Source organism: Muntiacus reevesi, chromosome 12 (genome assembly GCF_963930625.1).
Source record: "Muntiacus reevesi chromosome 12, mMunRee1.1, whole genome shotgun sequence".
Lineage (NCBI taxonomy): Eukaryota > Metazoa > Chordata > Mammalia > Artiodactyla > Cervidae > Muntiacus > Muntiacus reevesi.
In genome coordinates this window covers 56,590,815-56,605,236 of record NC_089260.1, presented here as the reverse complement: position 1 = coordinate 56,605,236, position 14,422 = coordinate 56,590,815, and the positions used below count along the sequence as shown (strand labels likewise).

Below are 14,422 nucleotides of genomic sequence, written 5' to 3'. Positions count from 1 at the left end.
AAGTATGATGTAGAAGCCAAGTTTTGACTTCATGGTTAGATGACTATCGCATGAGGAAATGACTTCAAGTAATTCTGTGCTGTGCCGTTCTTAGTCGCTTAGTCGTGTCCAACTCTTTGTGACCCCATGGACAGTAGCCCACTAGGTTCCTCTGTTCATGGGCATTCTCCAGAAAGAACACTGGAGTGGTTTGCCATGACCTCTTCCAGGGGATCTTCCCAACCTAGAGATCAAACCCAGGTCTCCTGCACTGCAGGTGAATTCTTTACCATCTGAGCCACCAGGGAAGTCCTCAAATAATTCTACATGACATAAATAAAAAGTAATAATCCTTGGAGTGAAGTGTGGTTATGAGTTTAGCAAGCATTTCCAGCCACAAAGCCGACTGCTACTAGAAGGAACTTTTAAGAGACCAAGACAGATAAAGTGGCTCCTCTGCCTCTCGAGGGTGTGGTCCAAATTTTCCACTTATCACACACTAAAAACGTAGGATTTTACCACAGGATCTATTTCCTTTATCACGATATACTAAGCAATGTATCACTTGAATCATTTCTTGATTTGGCATTAAATTTGAATTAGGAGCACACTGCTACCCGTAGAGCTGAGAAGCCTGATAGGCTACAGTCCATGGGGTCGCAAACAGTCGGAAACGACTGAGCAACTTCACTCTCACTTCACTGGCTACCTGTAGAGGGCAGTCAGAACATACCTAGACTCTCAAAATCAGAGGCTCATCCCGGAATAGAGCCCACGGACTGTGGATAAACTGCTGACCCACAACACAGATAATCCTCTTGCTTCGGCTGATGTGACTTTACAGGGAGGCCCCCAGCAGACTAAGCGATGGCCCAGCACCAGCCTAAGGAAGAGAAATAGAGTGGACCCTGGGCTGGCATTCTTAAAATCAAGCTACAGGACTCGTTTGAGGCTTTATTGTAAAAACATGCCCAGGCTTTCCCAAGACAACCAAAGGGGCCACCAGAAACATTTCTCTAGACCGTCGAGGCGGATAAGATTTCTGCCTCCGCTGAGGACTGAGGCATATAATGTGAACGTTCACCAAACCGTGGAAAATGAAGGATGTGCCACAGCCACGCACAATGTCAAGGTAAGACCATCTCCCCAGTCTGTGACTGTTCTTGGCAAGGAAAAGGTTTATCCAGAAAGAATATAAAACCATAAGCAAGCTTTAATGTCAGCGCTCGCTTTACCTTATTAATGATTTATCAAAAAAGGCTTCCAAACTAAACCCAGGAAAAAAAACTAGAACTTTGATAACAACCTGATTCATCCAGTTTTCTCCAACCTAAACAGCTTCCCTTTACAATGGCAAATGACTACATTTGTTCATTTCAGAAAGTAATGTCTTAAAAAGCAGAAAACCTAGACATAGATTTCTATGACTGCTATCAGTGTTTAGATATTCCTACATAAAAGTTATATCCCATATAGTAATGAAAAAAACATGGGCTTCCCTCGTGGCTCAGTCAGGAAATAAACCACCTGCAATGCAGGAGGTGTAAGATACCCGAGTTCAGTCCCTGGGTTGGGAAGATCCCCTGGAGAAAGAAACGGCAACCCACTCCAGTATTCTTGCCTGGAAAATCCTATTGACAGAGGAGCCTGGCAGGCTACAGTCCATGGGGTTGCAAGAGTCAGATTCAACTGAGTCTGACAAAACACCACCAATGAAAATGTATAGATTGCTTTCCACCAAAATCGCTTGAGGGAAAAAAAATTTGGTAAAACTAATACAGGCATGAAAGACCATTTAGGAACTAAAGGTGTTTTTCCTAAAGTCATAATTTCCTAGTTGAATTTCTTAAGCATGAATTTCTATCACTAGACAACATGATTTCCCCAAAGAGTAATCATTTTCCTACTCAGCATTGTATATATCTTTGCAGGAAGTACAGTTTAAGTCTGTCAATCCTCTTAACTATTAATAGAAGCACCTCTTAAAAGGTTATTCGGTGTGGAGGGGGATGGACATGTGTCAATGCCTGAGACAAATAATGATCAGAGCTCAGAAGTAAATGCTGATAAATTCTACAACTGCAGACCTGTCCAGATTCTGCAGCACTAGAAACTTTGTGCCTGTGCCTTGGCTCATATCCTCATGATAATCATTTATTTGCAGATTCTAATTATCTAGATCTGCCCTTTCCCCAAAGTTTTTGTTTTATCTTTTGACTGCACCATACAGCGTATGGGATCTAAGTTCCCAGACCAGGAATGAAACCCAGGCCCCCCACACTGGTAGCATGGAGTCTTAACCATTGGACAACCAGGAAAGTTCCTCCCTGGTGTTATTTTAACCAACTGGCACAAGGAGAAGTTGTTTGTTTGTTAAGTCACTGGAAAGCTTTTTCAATAGGAAGGTACTTGATTTCAGTGGTTTAATAGGAAGGTACACTTGATTTCAGTGGTTACACAAACCTCCACATGTGTTAAAATTGCATAGACCTACACTTACTTGTAGGGCTTCCCAGGTGACTTGGTGGTAAAGAATTCACCTGTCAATGCAGGAGATGCGGGTTCCATTCCTGGGTCAGGAAGATCGCCTGGAGAAGGAAATGGCAACCCCTCCCGCCCACACACACACACGAGTGCATACAAACTTATGAAATCTGAATGAGCTCTTAGAATTAAACCAGTGTGTCTCCTGGCTTTGATGTTGTACAATTTATGAAGTTTCCATTGGGTGGAACTGTGTGAAGAGTGTGTGGGACCACTGTGTGTACTTTCTTTTGTGAAACTTCTGGTGAATCTATAATAATTTCAGAATTAAATGTGTAAAAAAAAAAAAGCCTCCCAAAGGCAGGTTAGATTGAAAATAACAATTCATTTGTGTTGCATAAATGTGTTGTCTATATTTATTGTGGTTCTTCCTGTTCTTTTTTATTTGGATTCTTAACCAATTTCATTAGGTCAGAAGTGCTGAGGTGGTCAAATTCTATTAGACCTATTAGAGATGAGAAAGCATGTTTGTAAAAACCACTGTTACATGTGTGCAGTCAGCCAAGTGGTGACTTGAACCCAGGTTTTCTCTGACACTGGTTTCATTACTAAGTCGATAGATTCTGGCTGTGCTTTAGAAGCAGGCTATAATTTCCAAGGCTTGAAGTCAGCCTCCTCAGTAGTGATATATCTGTGCATTTTGCCCAAAGAGCCCAACAAAACTGCTAATTTACTACAAAATAAATTAACATCTCTCCACCTACACATGCATGCCAACAGACACACACTTAACGAACTTGGCTTCATCAGGATTGTTTTTTCTCCACCAGGATTTCTGCTTCCTTCCATTCAGAGTACAGAGACTAGGTGGGAGACGGGGTGCTCCCTGGACTGGGTGATCTTTTTAGTGATAAAAGTGAGAGAGAGGAAACTTTACAGCCACACTGACGAGCAGTTATCTACCCATCCTTCTGTCAATACAGATAGATGCATACACATATGTGCATTCTTTCCCAGTGATAAAAGTGATCAGAGCTTAGACCAGAAAATTTTTTCCATAAAATTATTTTTCACATCATTTTAATTGCTGTCCCTCTGAGAGTGCAGACTTTTAGGTGCTCTCCTGGTCCAGGTGTGTGACTCCTTGAGAAGCCCATCAAAGCCCTTGCTGTGAGATATTAGACACTGGAAGGAGAGAGAGAAACTCCAAGGCCCCCAAACGTACCTACCAAGACAATGGAGCTTTTTATGGCAAAAGCAGGGAACAAAAAGAAGAAAGGAAAAGTCTCTTAGTAAGAAAGGAATTATGCTTCCAATATCCAGCACCATATACATGTACGTCGATGTATTCAGAAGACAAAGTTATCCTGTCCTGCCTCCAGTTGTGAAAGAGCGAGTTCCCCAAGGACAGAGTTGGTTCTTACCTTTGTGAAGGTCCTCCGAAAAGAATTCTGTAGTAATTAACAACTGAGAGGCTCGCAAACTTGCCTAAGGAAAGGCTCATCTGGAAGTCTGTCGTGGTTACATCCTCCATCCTTGGCAGGCAATCTTTGGGTCCCCCCTGCAGGTGATTCCAGGTGAGCAGCGGGAGGAGGGTTCCCCAGGCTGCGGACCCAGGGACCCTGAGTTCTCAGTGACCGTAGCTACATTGTCTTCCTATTATGGGGACCATAACAGAGCCCGTGGTGTCGTCCTTGGAAAGGTGTAAAGAGCTCTCCCGTTGCTCAGTCTCTGGCTCACAGAAGCCAGGTCATTGGTGTGGCATTAAGAGCAAAACTATTGGGGATCTTCCCTGGTGGTTCAGTGGTAAAGAATCCCCCTGCAATGCAGGAGATGCAGGTTCAATCCCTGGGTTGGGAAGATCCCCGAGAAAAGGGAACGGCTACCCACTCCAGTATTCTTGCCTGGAGAATCCCAGGGACAGAGGAGCCTGGCAGCCTACAGTGCATAGAGTCACAAAGAGTCAGGCACAACTGAGTAACTTCCACTTTCAAAACCAAAACTGTTGGGGACTTCTCTGGCAGTCCAGTGGTTAAGACTCCTCATTCCCAAAGCTGGGGGCTCAAGTTCGATCCCTGGTCAGGGAACTAAGATCCCACGTGGTGTGTGGTGCTGCCGAGAAAAAAGAGCAAAACTATTTTCAGCCTGTCAAAAAGAGTAGTGTTACCACCCTAGAGTTTTAGATAGGACTCTATCTTAACTTGATGAAGCATATAAGATACCAGCTAATGCCTTTCACCATAATCAATGAAATAGTGATCAATTTTCAATTTCAAAGTGAATAGCTGGGAACAGGGATAAATTAGGCGTCTGGGATTAACAGAAACACACCTAGCACAGGGAACTCTACGCAATATCTTGTAATAACTTACAATGGAAAAGAATTTGAAAAAGAATATATATACATATATACAGAACTGAATCACTTTGCTATACACCTGAAACTAACACTATATTATAAATCAACTGTATTTCAATGTTAAAAGAATGCATACCTTTAAAATATACATGTGTGTGTGTGTGTGTGTGTGTGTGTGTGTGTGTGTATAAAATACAGGCATAAAAGAATGTGCAGTTATAATCCGTGCTTTTCAATTGACCTGAAAAAGTTAGTCCTCTGAGGTTAAAGAGTTGGGTCATTAACTATTTTCCATTAATTATCATCAACGAGACTGCTGGGAAAATGCGATTCTCCCCTCCGGTGGGAATATCATGTAAAAGCCAACTGTTTGCTTCCTAAAACCCCAAGTCAGCCTCTCCATTCTCCACAGTGGAAGTAAAGATTTTTCTACTCTGAAAATAATAGTGTACAAAAAAAGACCCACATTGGTCCTATTCTTCAACATTTTAGATAAAAACTTTTAAAGTTTTGGTCATGTTTACAATTTTTTTTAATGCTTAAATAATTATCTATCAGAGTTTTACATTAAAGATTGGGTTTTCTTTGTTCTCCTCAAGGTTGAGAAGTATCAAAGAAAAGGGAGGAATTCTAACAGAGCAGGACACACCCCTCTCCCCACCATGGGGCTTTGGGAAGCAGGGACAGGCCTTCCTTCCATCCTTCCCTCTGTTGTAGCTCCTCCCTGCAGATAGCATATTTCCTGAGTTGTTTTGCAGATGTAAAAACCCTCCATCAAATGGACAATGTTAACTACTTGAGGACCGTGAGCACACAGCCCCAGGCCTCCTGGAGCCTAAGGACTGATCAGGTGAGCCCGTGACCCCATGACACCTCCTGTGACCTTACCATCAGCCAATCAGAGAATTGCACATCAGCTTATCACACACCCTGCCACCCAACACCCGCCCACCACAACCTGGCTTTTAAAAATGCTTTGCTGAAACCCTCCTGGGAGCTCAGGTCATGAGCTTTTCAGGGCATGAGCAACCCATCTCCTTGCAGGACCCTGCAGTAAACCTTGCTCTGCGCCAAAAAAAAAAAAATTGAGTTTTCCCACTGGATTATATTTTTAGAGGCAAATGTCTCCACCGGTGCCACCAGGTGGTTTGTTTTAGCAAAGGTAGACAGCATTTTAACAGGTTTCTTTGCTCTTCTGAAGTTTTTTCTGAGTGAGAATCAAGGGTGTATAGCATTATGTAGTTTTCTAACTTAGCCTGAGTTTGCTTTTGTTCTTGAGAATGTAAACCTAGAATTTCTGAACACATGAACAAATGGCAGTGATTCTAAAATCGATGGCTTTGTAGGGCTTCCTGTCTGTTACCAGTCACACCAGACTCAGGGCACAAGGTAAGACGCCTCTTATTCCGTGGTGCTTCAGGATTCTCAAACATGTCTTCACTTCCTGGGTGATGTGATAGAAACTACACAAGGCTTCTCTGCAGGCTGGGAGGCATTGTAGCCTGGAGTTAGAAACTTTACAGATGACTTTATAATTATTGCATTTAAAATGCAGCAACTCTTTTGAAAGATAGTAGTTTAAACTATCCAGTGATGGTTGGAATATATTTAGATATTCAAGTTCAGTTCAGTTCAGTCGCTCAGTCATGTCCAACTCTTTGCGACCCCATGAACCACAGCACACCAGGCCTCCCTGTCCACCACCAACTCCCGGAGTCCACCCAAACCCATGTTCATCAAGTCGGTGATGCCATCCAACCATCTCATCCTCTGTTGTCCCCTCCTCCTCCTGCCCTCAGTCTTTCCCAGCATCAGGGGCTTTTCAAATGAGTCAGCTCTTCGCATCAGGTGGCCAAAGTATTGCAGTTTCAGCTTCAACATCAGTCCTACCAGTGAACACTCAGGAATGATCACCTTTAGGATGGACTGGTTGGATCTCCTTGCAGTCCAAGGGACTCTCAAGAGTCTTCTCCAACACCACAGTTCAAAAGCATCAATTCTTCGGCGCTCAGCTTTCTTTATAGTCCAACTCTCACATCCACATGTAACTACTGGAAAAACCACAGCCTTGACTAGACAGACCTTTGTTGGCAAAGTAATGTCTCTGCTTTTTAATATGCTGTCTAGGCTGGTCATAACTTTCCTTCCAAGGAGTAAGTGTCTTTTAATTTCATGGGTGCAATCACCATCTGCAGTGATTTTGGAGCCCAGAAAAATAGTTAGCCACTGTTTCCACTGTTTCCCCATCTATTTGCCATGAAGTGAGGGGACCAGATGCCATGATCTTAGTTTTTTGAATGTTGAACTTTAAGCCAACTTTTTCCACTCTCCTCTTTCACTTTCATCAAGAGGCTCTTTAGTTCTTCTTCACTTTCTGCCATAAGGGTGGTGTCATCTGCATATCTGAGTATGTCAAGGCTGTATATTTTCACCCTGCCTATTTAGCTTATATGCAGAGTACCTCATGAGAAACGCTGGGCTGGAGGAAGCACAAGCTGGAATCAAGATTGCCGGAAGAAATATCAATAACCTCAGATATGCAGATGACACCACCCTTATGGCAGAAAGATATTCAAGAGTAAAACACAAATTGCAGACTATGTAATTTACCTTGACATTAGTGATGTAACCAAATATGTTTTTCTAAAACAATATATTTTGCTTATGTGAGGCTGAATTTTCAACATTAAAAATCACCAGGATTTATTCTCAAGTAGGGCTTCCTAGTGGCTCAGCAGTAAAGAATACGCCTGCCAATGCAGGAGATGCAGGTTCGGTTCCTGAGTCAGGAAGGTCCCCTGGAGAAGGAAATAGCAATCCACTCCAGTATTCTTGTCTGGAGAATCCCACAGACAGAGGAACCTGGCGGGCTACAGTCCATGGGGTCACAAAGAATCAGACATGACTGAGCGTAACAACACAGCAATTCTCAAGTAAGAGACAATTCTAGGAACTACTATTCAAAAACTGAGGAATGATTTAAATATCATAAGTCTAGCCTCAACAATTGTTTGCAGCTGCCTATTCATATTGCACCTGACTGGAGAATAAAAGGAAATGGCAGGAGCCTGGCAGCTCAGGAACCTGACCCCAGGGGTCTGTGGAAGAGTCGGCTGTCACTGCCTCTCCAAGTTCTCACTGCCAGTTTCCAGGAGAGTCCAGTCCAGTGGGGTCTGGTACCCACCCCGGGGTCAAGCCAGCCCTGGCAGCCCTATCGGCTATGAGGCAACCTTAAACAGTTGTCCAGCACACATTTTGAGTGACCGAAACACTGAACCAGTGTGTAGACCTCCCAGAACACCCAGGTTCTCGAAGGAGACAGTCTTGCTTTCAGTGTGTGAGGTCTAGCATCTTTATATCCACTGTGTGTGCTCAGTCATGTCCGACTCTTTGTGACCCCATGAGCTGTCACCTGTGAGGCTCCTCTGCCCATGGAATATCCCAGGCAAGAGTACCGGAGTGGATGGTGAAGGCTTCGTGTGACCCTCTCTGCTGTTTTAAGTCAGGCTAGATGAATCCAGTGTGGGCCACCTAACCACCCAGATACACCGAGACATGACTTTTTTTTTACCTCTAAGTTATCAGGAAAGGTTGCTGGAGGTTATGTAAAATTAAAAAAAAAAAAGTTAAGCAAAATAGGACCACATGGAATGAATAAAACATTGCTAGAAAGAAATGATCCAAACATCTGATATTAGCAATTTCACACCATCTTTCCCAATTCTGTAATAAGTCTATTCTCTTTGCTTCTGCAAGCTGCATTTATTTAAGTCTTTTGTCTGTGACCGTTTGCCCAGAACATCGTGTGCTGTGAAGGAGATATTTTTTTTGAGGTTTTCAGTGGAAGGCTCAGAGCGTTGCCACTCGCACCATAGTAGGAGACTATCATGGACACTTTCACTGCAGAACAAGTTTGCTGGATTATAAGCATATTAATCAGGAACTAAGAGCCACATCCTACCACTGCCTTTTTTTTATTCTTGTCTTTTTCTAAAAATAGCTGCAAACTGTTTTTAACAATTCACTAGTGTCATCAAGGTCTCCCCTTTCCCAGAGTTCCAGCCCCAGACCTGTCCACCATGTTTGGGCCCCTGGGGAACCCCAGGCTTTGGGGGCCCCTCTTCACCCCCCTTGCATCCTGATAATATAGAGGGAGGCAGGTGAGGAGGGAGGACGTGAGGGAAGGAAGCAAAGAAGGTCTCCCAGGCACCACGGCCATTAACCTGCATCCACCCCTCACCTCAAACCTTCCCCAACACCCCCAGTCACACCTGGGGCACCTCATCCTCTCACTCTAGCCTGACTTCTCCCATTAGGAAGAAAATAAAGTTCAAGTTCATTTGGTGCTTAGATGTGTTGTTGTTGTTCTGTTGCTAAATCATGTCCAACTCTTTGCAACCCCATGGCCTGCAGCATGCCAGGCTCCCCATCCTTCACTATCTCCTGGAGTTTGCTCATCTAACTTTACTTAGATATAAATGAACTAATATATTGTTCCCATCACAAAATGTGCATGGACTGCTAATATTAGATCCATAAGTGCGAAGTCCCAATAGCATAATCTGGGACAAATAAAACCTGAGCATGAGAGACCTGGTGTGTGTGACTGTTTCTGGCCCCTCCCCAGGAGCCATGCTGCAGCCTGGTCCAACCCCAGACCCATCAGGCACCAGATTCTACCCCTGGCCACAAAGAAGCCCGGCCGCCCTGCCTCACCCCTTCACTTCAGAACCTACTGTTTTCTGTGCAGTCTTGACCAAAGGCCAGGAGAACACCTGCTGGGCACATTGTAAGAGTCTAGTCATACTGATTGGCTGATGGATTAGTAAATAGAATTGCATTATTGCCCTGCGTCCTGAGACCCTAATCAGAGATGTTTCCTCTTGACCTCTTTAACCTGTTGTTGTTCAGCCGCCGTCGTGTCCGACTCTTTGTAACCCCACGGATGCCAAGGCACCACGCCAGCCTTCCCTGTCCTTCAGTGTCTCCTGGGGTTTGCTCAAACTCATGTCCTTTGACTCAGTGATGCCATCCAACCATCTCACCCTCTGTCGCCTCTTTCTTCTCTTATCTTCAACCTTTCCCAGCAACCGAGTCTTTTCCAATGAATCGGCTCTTCACATCAGGTGAGGTCACTGTTAAAATCTTTTTTCAGCCAATGTCTCATGTCCCGAGGGAAATTAATGGTAGTTACAAATCCTGAATGGCCCCAAGATGTGTCATTTCAAGTAGGTGCCAACCTCCTGCTTCCTCAGGAAAAACAGTCTTTTTAAAATGCCGAGTAAAGCCATCCAGTGAGTCCAACTGAAAGAAATCAGGGCCAGCTGACAAGTTCTCAGGCAGCCGGGCAGCCAGGCGGGGAGCCCGTGCCGCTTGAGTGAGGCTCACACAAAACCCGGCTCACAGGGAACCAGTGGGGAGCACCAGCCCAAGCCGTCTTCCCGGCCGTCACGGACTGTCCACTTCGGACGGGACAATGGCTGCTCTTGTTCTTGCCGTCCTGTTTGTTGGCTTTCGTGTCCTCCGCTGTGACGCTGGTGGATCCGGCCTGATCGATGGGGACAAATGAAGTGCAGGCTCTGGCTCGTGTTCCCTTCTGCATCAGGCCTTCTCCAAACACTCATTTCATAAACTCATACCCTTGAGGTGTGTGCAGGGAATTGGGACTGCTTCTATACCCCCGTTTCTGGTCTTCTGCAATTTACAATGACGTGAGACACATCCTTGGTTAGTTAAACACCATGTCTTTTTTTTTTTTTTTTAATTTATTTTTCAGTGGGTTTTGTCATACATTGATATGAATCAGCCATAGAGTTACACGAATTCCCCATCCCAGTCTCCCATCCCACCTCCCTCTCCACCCGATTCCTCTGGATCTTCCCAGCTCAACAGGCCCGAGCACTTGACTCATGCCTCCCACCTGGGCTGGTGATCTGTTTCACCACAGAAAATATACATGCTGTTCTTTCGAAACATCCCACCCTCCCCTTCTCCCACTGAGTTCAAAAGTCTGTTCTGTACTTCTGCGTCTCTTCTTCTGCCCTGCATATAGGGCCATCGTTACCATCTATCTAAATTCCGTATATATGTGTTAGTATACTGTAATGTTCTTTATCTTTCTGGCTTACTTCACTCTGTATAATGGGCTCCAGTTTCATCCATCTCATTAGAACTGATTCAAATGAACTCTTTTTAACGGCTGAGTAATATTCCATGGTGTATATGTACCACAGCTTCCTTATCCATTCATCTGCTGATGGGCATCTAGGTTGCTTCCATGTCCTGGCTATTATAAACAGTGCTGCAATGAACATTGGGGTGCACGTGTCTCTTTCAGATCTGGTTTCCTTGGTGTGTATGCCCAGAAGTGGTATTGCTGGGTCATATGGTAGTTCTATTTCCAGTTTTTTAAGAAATCTCCACACTGTTTTCCATAGTGGCTGTACTAGTTTGCATTCCCACCAACAGTGTAAGAGGGTTCCCTTTTCTCCACACCCTCTCCAGCATTTATTGCTTGTAGACTTTTGGATAGCAGCCATCCTGACTGGCGTGTAATGGTACCTCATTGAAACACCATGTCTTTTATAAGATCTTCTTGTTATAGAAAACGTCAAATATACCTAAAAGCAGAGAAAAATAGCATGATAAAACCTAAGTGTCCATTCACCATGGACTTCCCAGGTGGCTCAGTGGTACAGAATTTGCTGGCAGTACACGGAACATGGGTTAGATCCCTCGATCGGGAAGATCCCCTGGAGGAGAAAATGGCAACCCACTGCAGTATACTTGCCAGGAGATGCCCATGGACAGAGAAACCTGGCGAGCTAAAGTTCATAGGGTCACAAAGAGTCAGACATGACTATAGCAACTTAGCGACTAAACAGCAACCTATTACTCAGCCTCCACAATCATCAAACCTAGGTCATGTCATTCCCAAGTTCATTAATTTAGGAAAAAATGATCGGATACACATTCCATCCCAGAACGGCTTTAGGTTTTGGAGACACAGATCTGAGTAACGCACAGTCCTGACACACACCGGGCTTGGAGACCCAGGGGAAATGAACAGTCAGTGTTACAACACAGGGCAGGAAGTGCTGTGTTCAGAGAAAGCAGACAGGCTGCGGACCCATCCTGGGTGAGATCCCAAGGAAATGGCATCTATGGTGAGTGGGAGGCAGCCCTTGGAGAGAAAAGGAGGCTTCTATGGGGGAAAGGGCAGGACTGCAGCAGAGGGGACAGTCCATACAAAGAGCAGGAATGTGGATGAACAAGGGGATTTTAGGAACTGAAAGAATCTTAAAATGATCAGAACTTCGAGTATAAAAGAACAGTGAGAAACTTGAGTGAGTCAGCAGAGTATGAACAAATCGGGAAAGGTCTTCTATGCCCCACTGAGTCCTGCAGAGACATGAGGAGTTACTGAATCGTTAGATGGAGAGAGTAACATGATCACATTTGCCAGCAGATAGATAATCCCTCCTGCAAGGTGGGAGCGGATTAGACTGGACAGAAACTCAGTGTAGACACCAAGGTGGGACCTGTGAAGAAGGCAGTTGTAATTTAATTAACAAACTGGGCAGTTCCATGTTGCTTTCTGAAGTGCACATGTGGGAGGCCCGCAGGCTCTAGAGCCTCCTCTGTGGATTCTGCTCTGTGTTTCCACTTAAAAAAAAAAAGATTGATGTGCACCATTTTTAAAATCATTACTGAATTTGTTACAATATTTTTTCTGCTTTATGTTTTGGTTTTTTGGCTCAGAGCCATGTGGGATCTTTTCTCCCAGTTCAGTCAGTTCAGTTCAGTCGCTCAATCGTATCCTACTCTTTGTGACCCCATGAACTGCAGCACGCCAGGCCTCTCTGTCGATCACCAACACCTGGAGTCCACCCAAACCCGTGTCCATCGAGTTGGTGATGCCATCCAACCACCTCATCCTCTGTAGTCCCCTCCTCCTCCTGCCCTGTCTTTCTCAGCATCAGGGTCTTTTCAAATGAGTTAGCTCTTCACATCAGGTAACCAATGTATTGCAGTTTCAGCTTCAACATCAGTCCTACCAATGAACACCCAGGACTGATCTCCTTTAGGATGGACTGGTTGGATCTCCTACCAGCAATCTCCTACCAGTTCCTGTCCAAGGAACTCTCAAAAGTCTTCTCCAACACCACAGTTCAAAAGCTTCAATTCTTCGGCACCCAGGTTTCTTTATAGTCCAACTCTCACATCCATGCATCCATGGAAAAACCATAGCCTTGACTAGATGGACCTTTGTTGACAAAGTAATGTCTCTGCTTTTTAATATGCTGTCTAGGCTGGTCATAACTTTCCTTCCAAGGAGTAACCGTCTTTTAATTTCATGGGTGCAATCACCATCTGCAGTGATTTTGGAGCCCAGAAAAATAAAGTCAGCCAGTGTTTCCACTATTTCCCCATCTATTTGCCATGAAGTGATGGGAACGGATGCCATGATCTTAGTTTTCTGAATGTTGAACTTTAAGCCAACTTTTTCACTCTCCTCTTTCACTTTCATCAAGAGGCTCTTTAGTTCTTCTTCACTTTCTGCCATAAGGGTGGTGTCCTCTGAATATCTGAGGTTATTGATATTTCTCCCAGCAATCTTGATTCCAGTCTGTGCTTTCTCCAGCCCAGCGTTTCTCATGATGTACTCTGCATATGCTGTACTCTCCCAGACCAGGGATCAAATTCTCACCCCCTGCATTGTGAGGGGAAGTCTTAACCCCTGCACCACCAGAGAAGTCCCTGGGTCTCCACTCTAAGGCAGGGCCAAGGTCTGGGTCTGGGGTTAGTGTTATGTGTGTTTAGGATTCAAATGACAATGGCTTTGGAAACCTTATATACACATACACTGGTCTGGTACTTTGGCCACCTGATGTGAAGAGCCAACTCATTAGAAAACATCCTGATGCTGGCAAAGATTGAGAGCAGGAGGAGAAGGGGGTGACAGAGGATGAGATGGTTGGATGGCATCACCAACTCGATGGACATGAGTTTGAGAAAACTCCAGAAAATAGTGAAGGACAGGAAGCCTGGGATGCTGCAGTCCATGGGGTCACAACGAGTTAGACACGACTTGAAGACTTAAGGAACAACAGCAGCACAGTGAAGAAAGAGAATACTGATGATCATGAGCATTTCTGTCACCTGCACCAGTCAAGCTTGCACTGGTCTCCACCAGCTCTTTGGGTTTTAACAAGAGTTTTTCATTTCTTGAAGTTACTGACATCAAGTCTTGAAAAGTCTTGGGATAAAATATCACAATAGAAATTCTTTTTTAATTTATTTTTTTTTATTGAAGGATAATCGCTTTACAGAATTATATGAATCCTTCTTGACCTGCTCCTTTATTTTCTTAAGAGAAACTTTATATGAAGTGAAAAAGAAATGCGTGACTTACAATTACTTTAGACTATGGCTGTCAATCACTTTGGAAGCCATGCTGCACTAAGACTGAAAGCTTTCTTGCAAAAAAGTAAATAAATAGAAACTTTGGACAATACACAGAGTCTACTATATTCAATTTCATTTCAGAATAACAATATTCTGCATTCTGTGGATTTAACTTACCAAGGTGTCTAACTT

At 44.2% G+C, this 14,422-nt stretch overlaps 1 protein-coding gene across 2 annotated transcripts in view; it reads left to right on the top strand.

Moving 5' to 3' along the window:
- The first annotated feature begins 946 nt into the window (after nt 1–946).
- The window catches only part of RGS20 (regulator of G protein signaling 20), a 52,316-nt gene continuing 38,840 nt past the window's right edge, over nt 947–14,422 (top strand). The window contains exon 1 of one of the 2 annotated variants that reach the window (XM_065902786.1): nt 947–1,111. In XM_065902786.1, coding sequence (XP_065758858.1) covers nt 947–1,111 — 165 coding nt within the window. Of the gene's footprint in view, nt 1,133–14,422 lie in introns of both variants that reach the window. The other variant, XM_065902784.1, reaches the window with a different exon arrangement.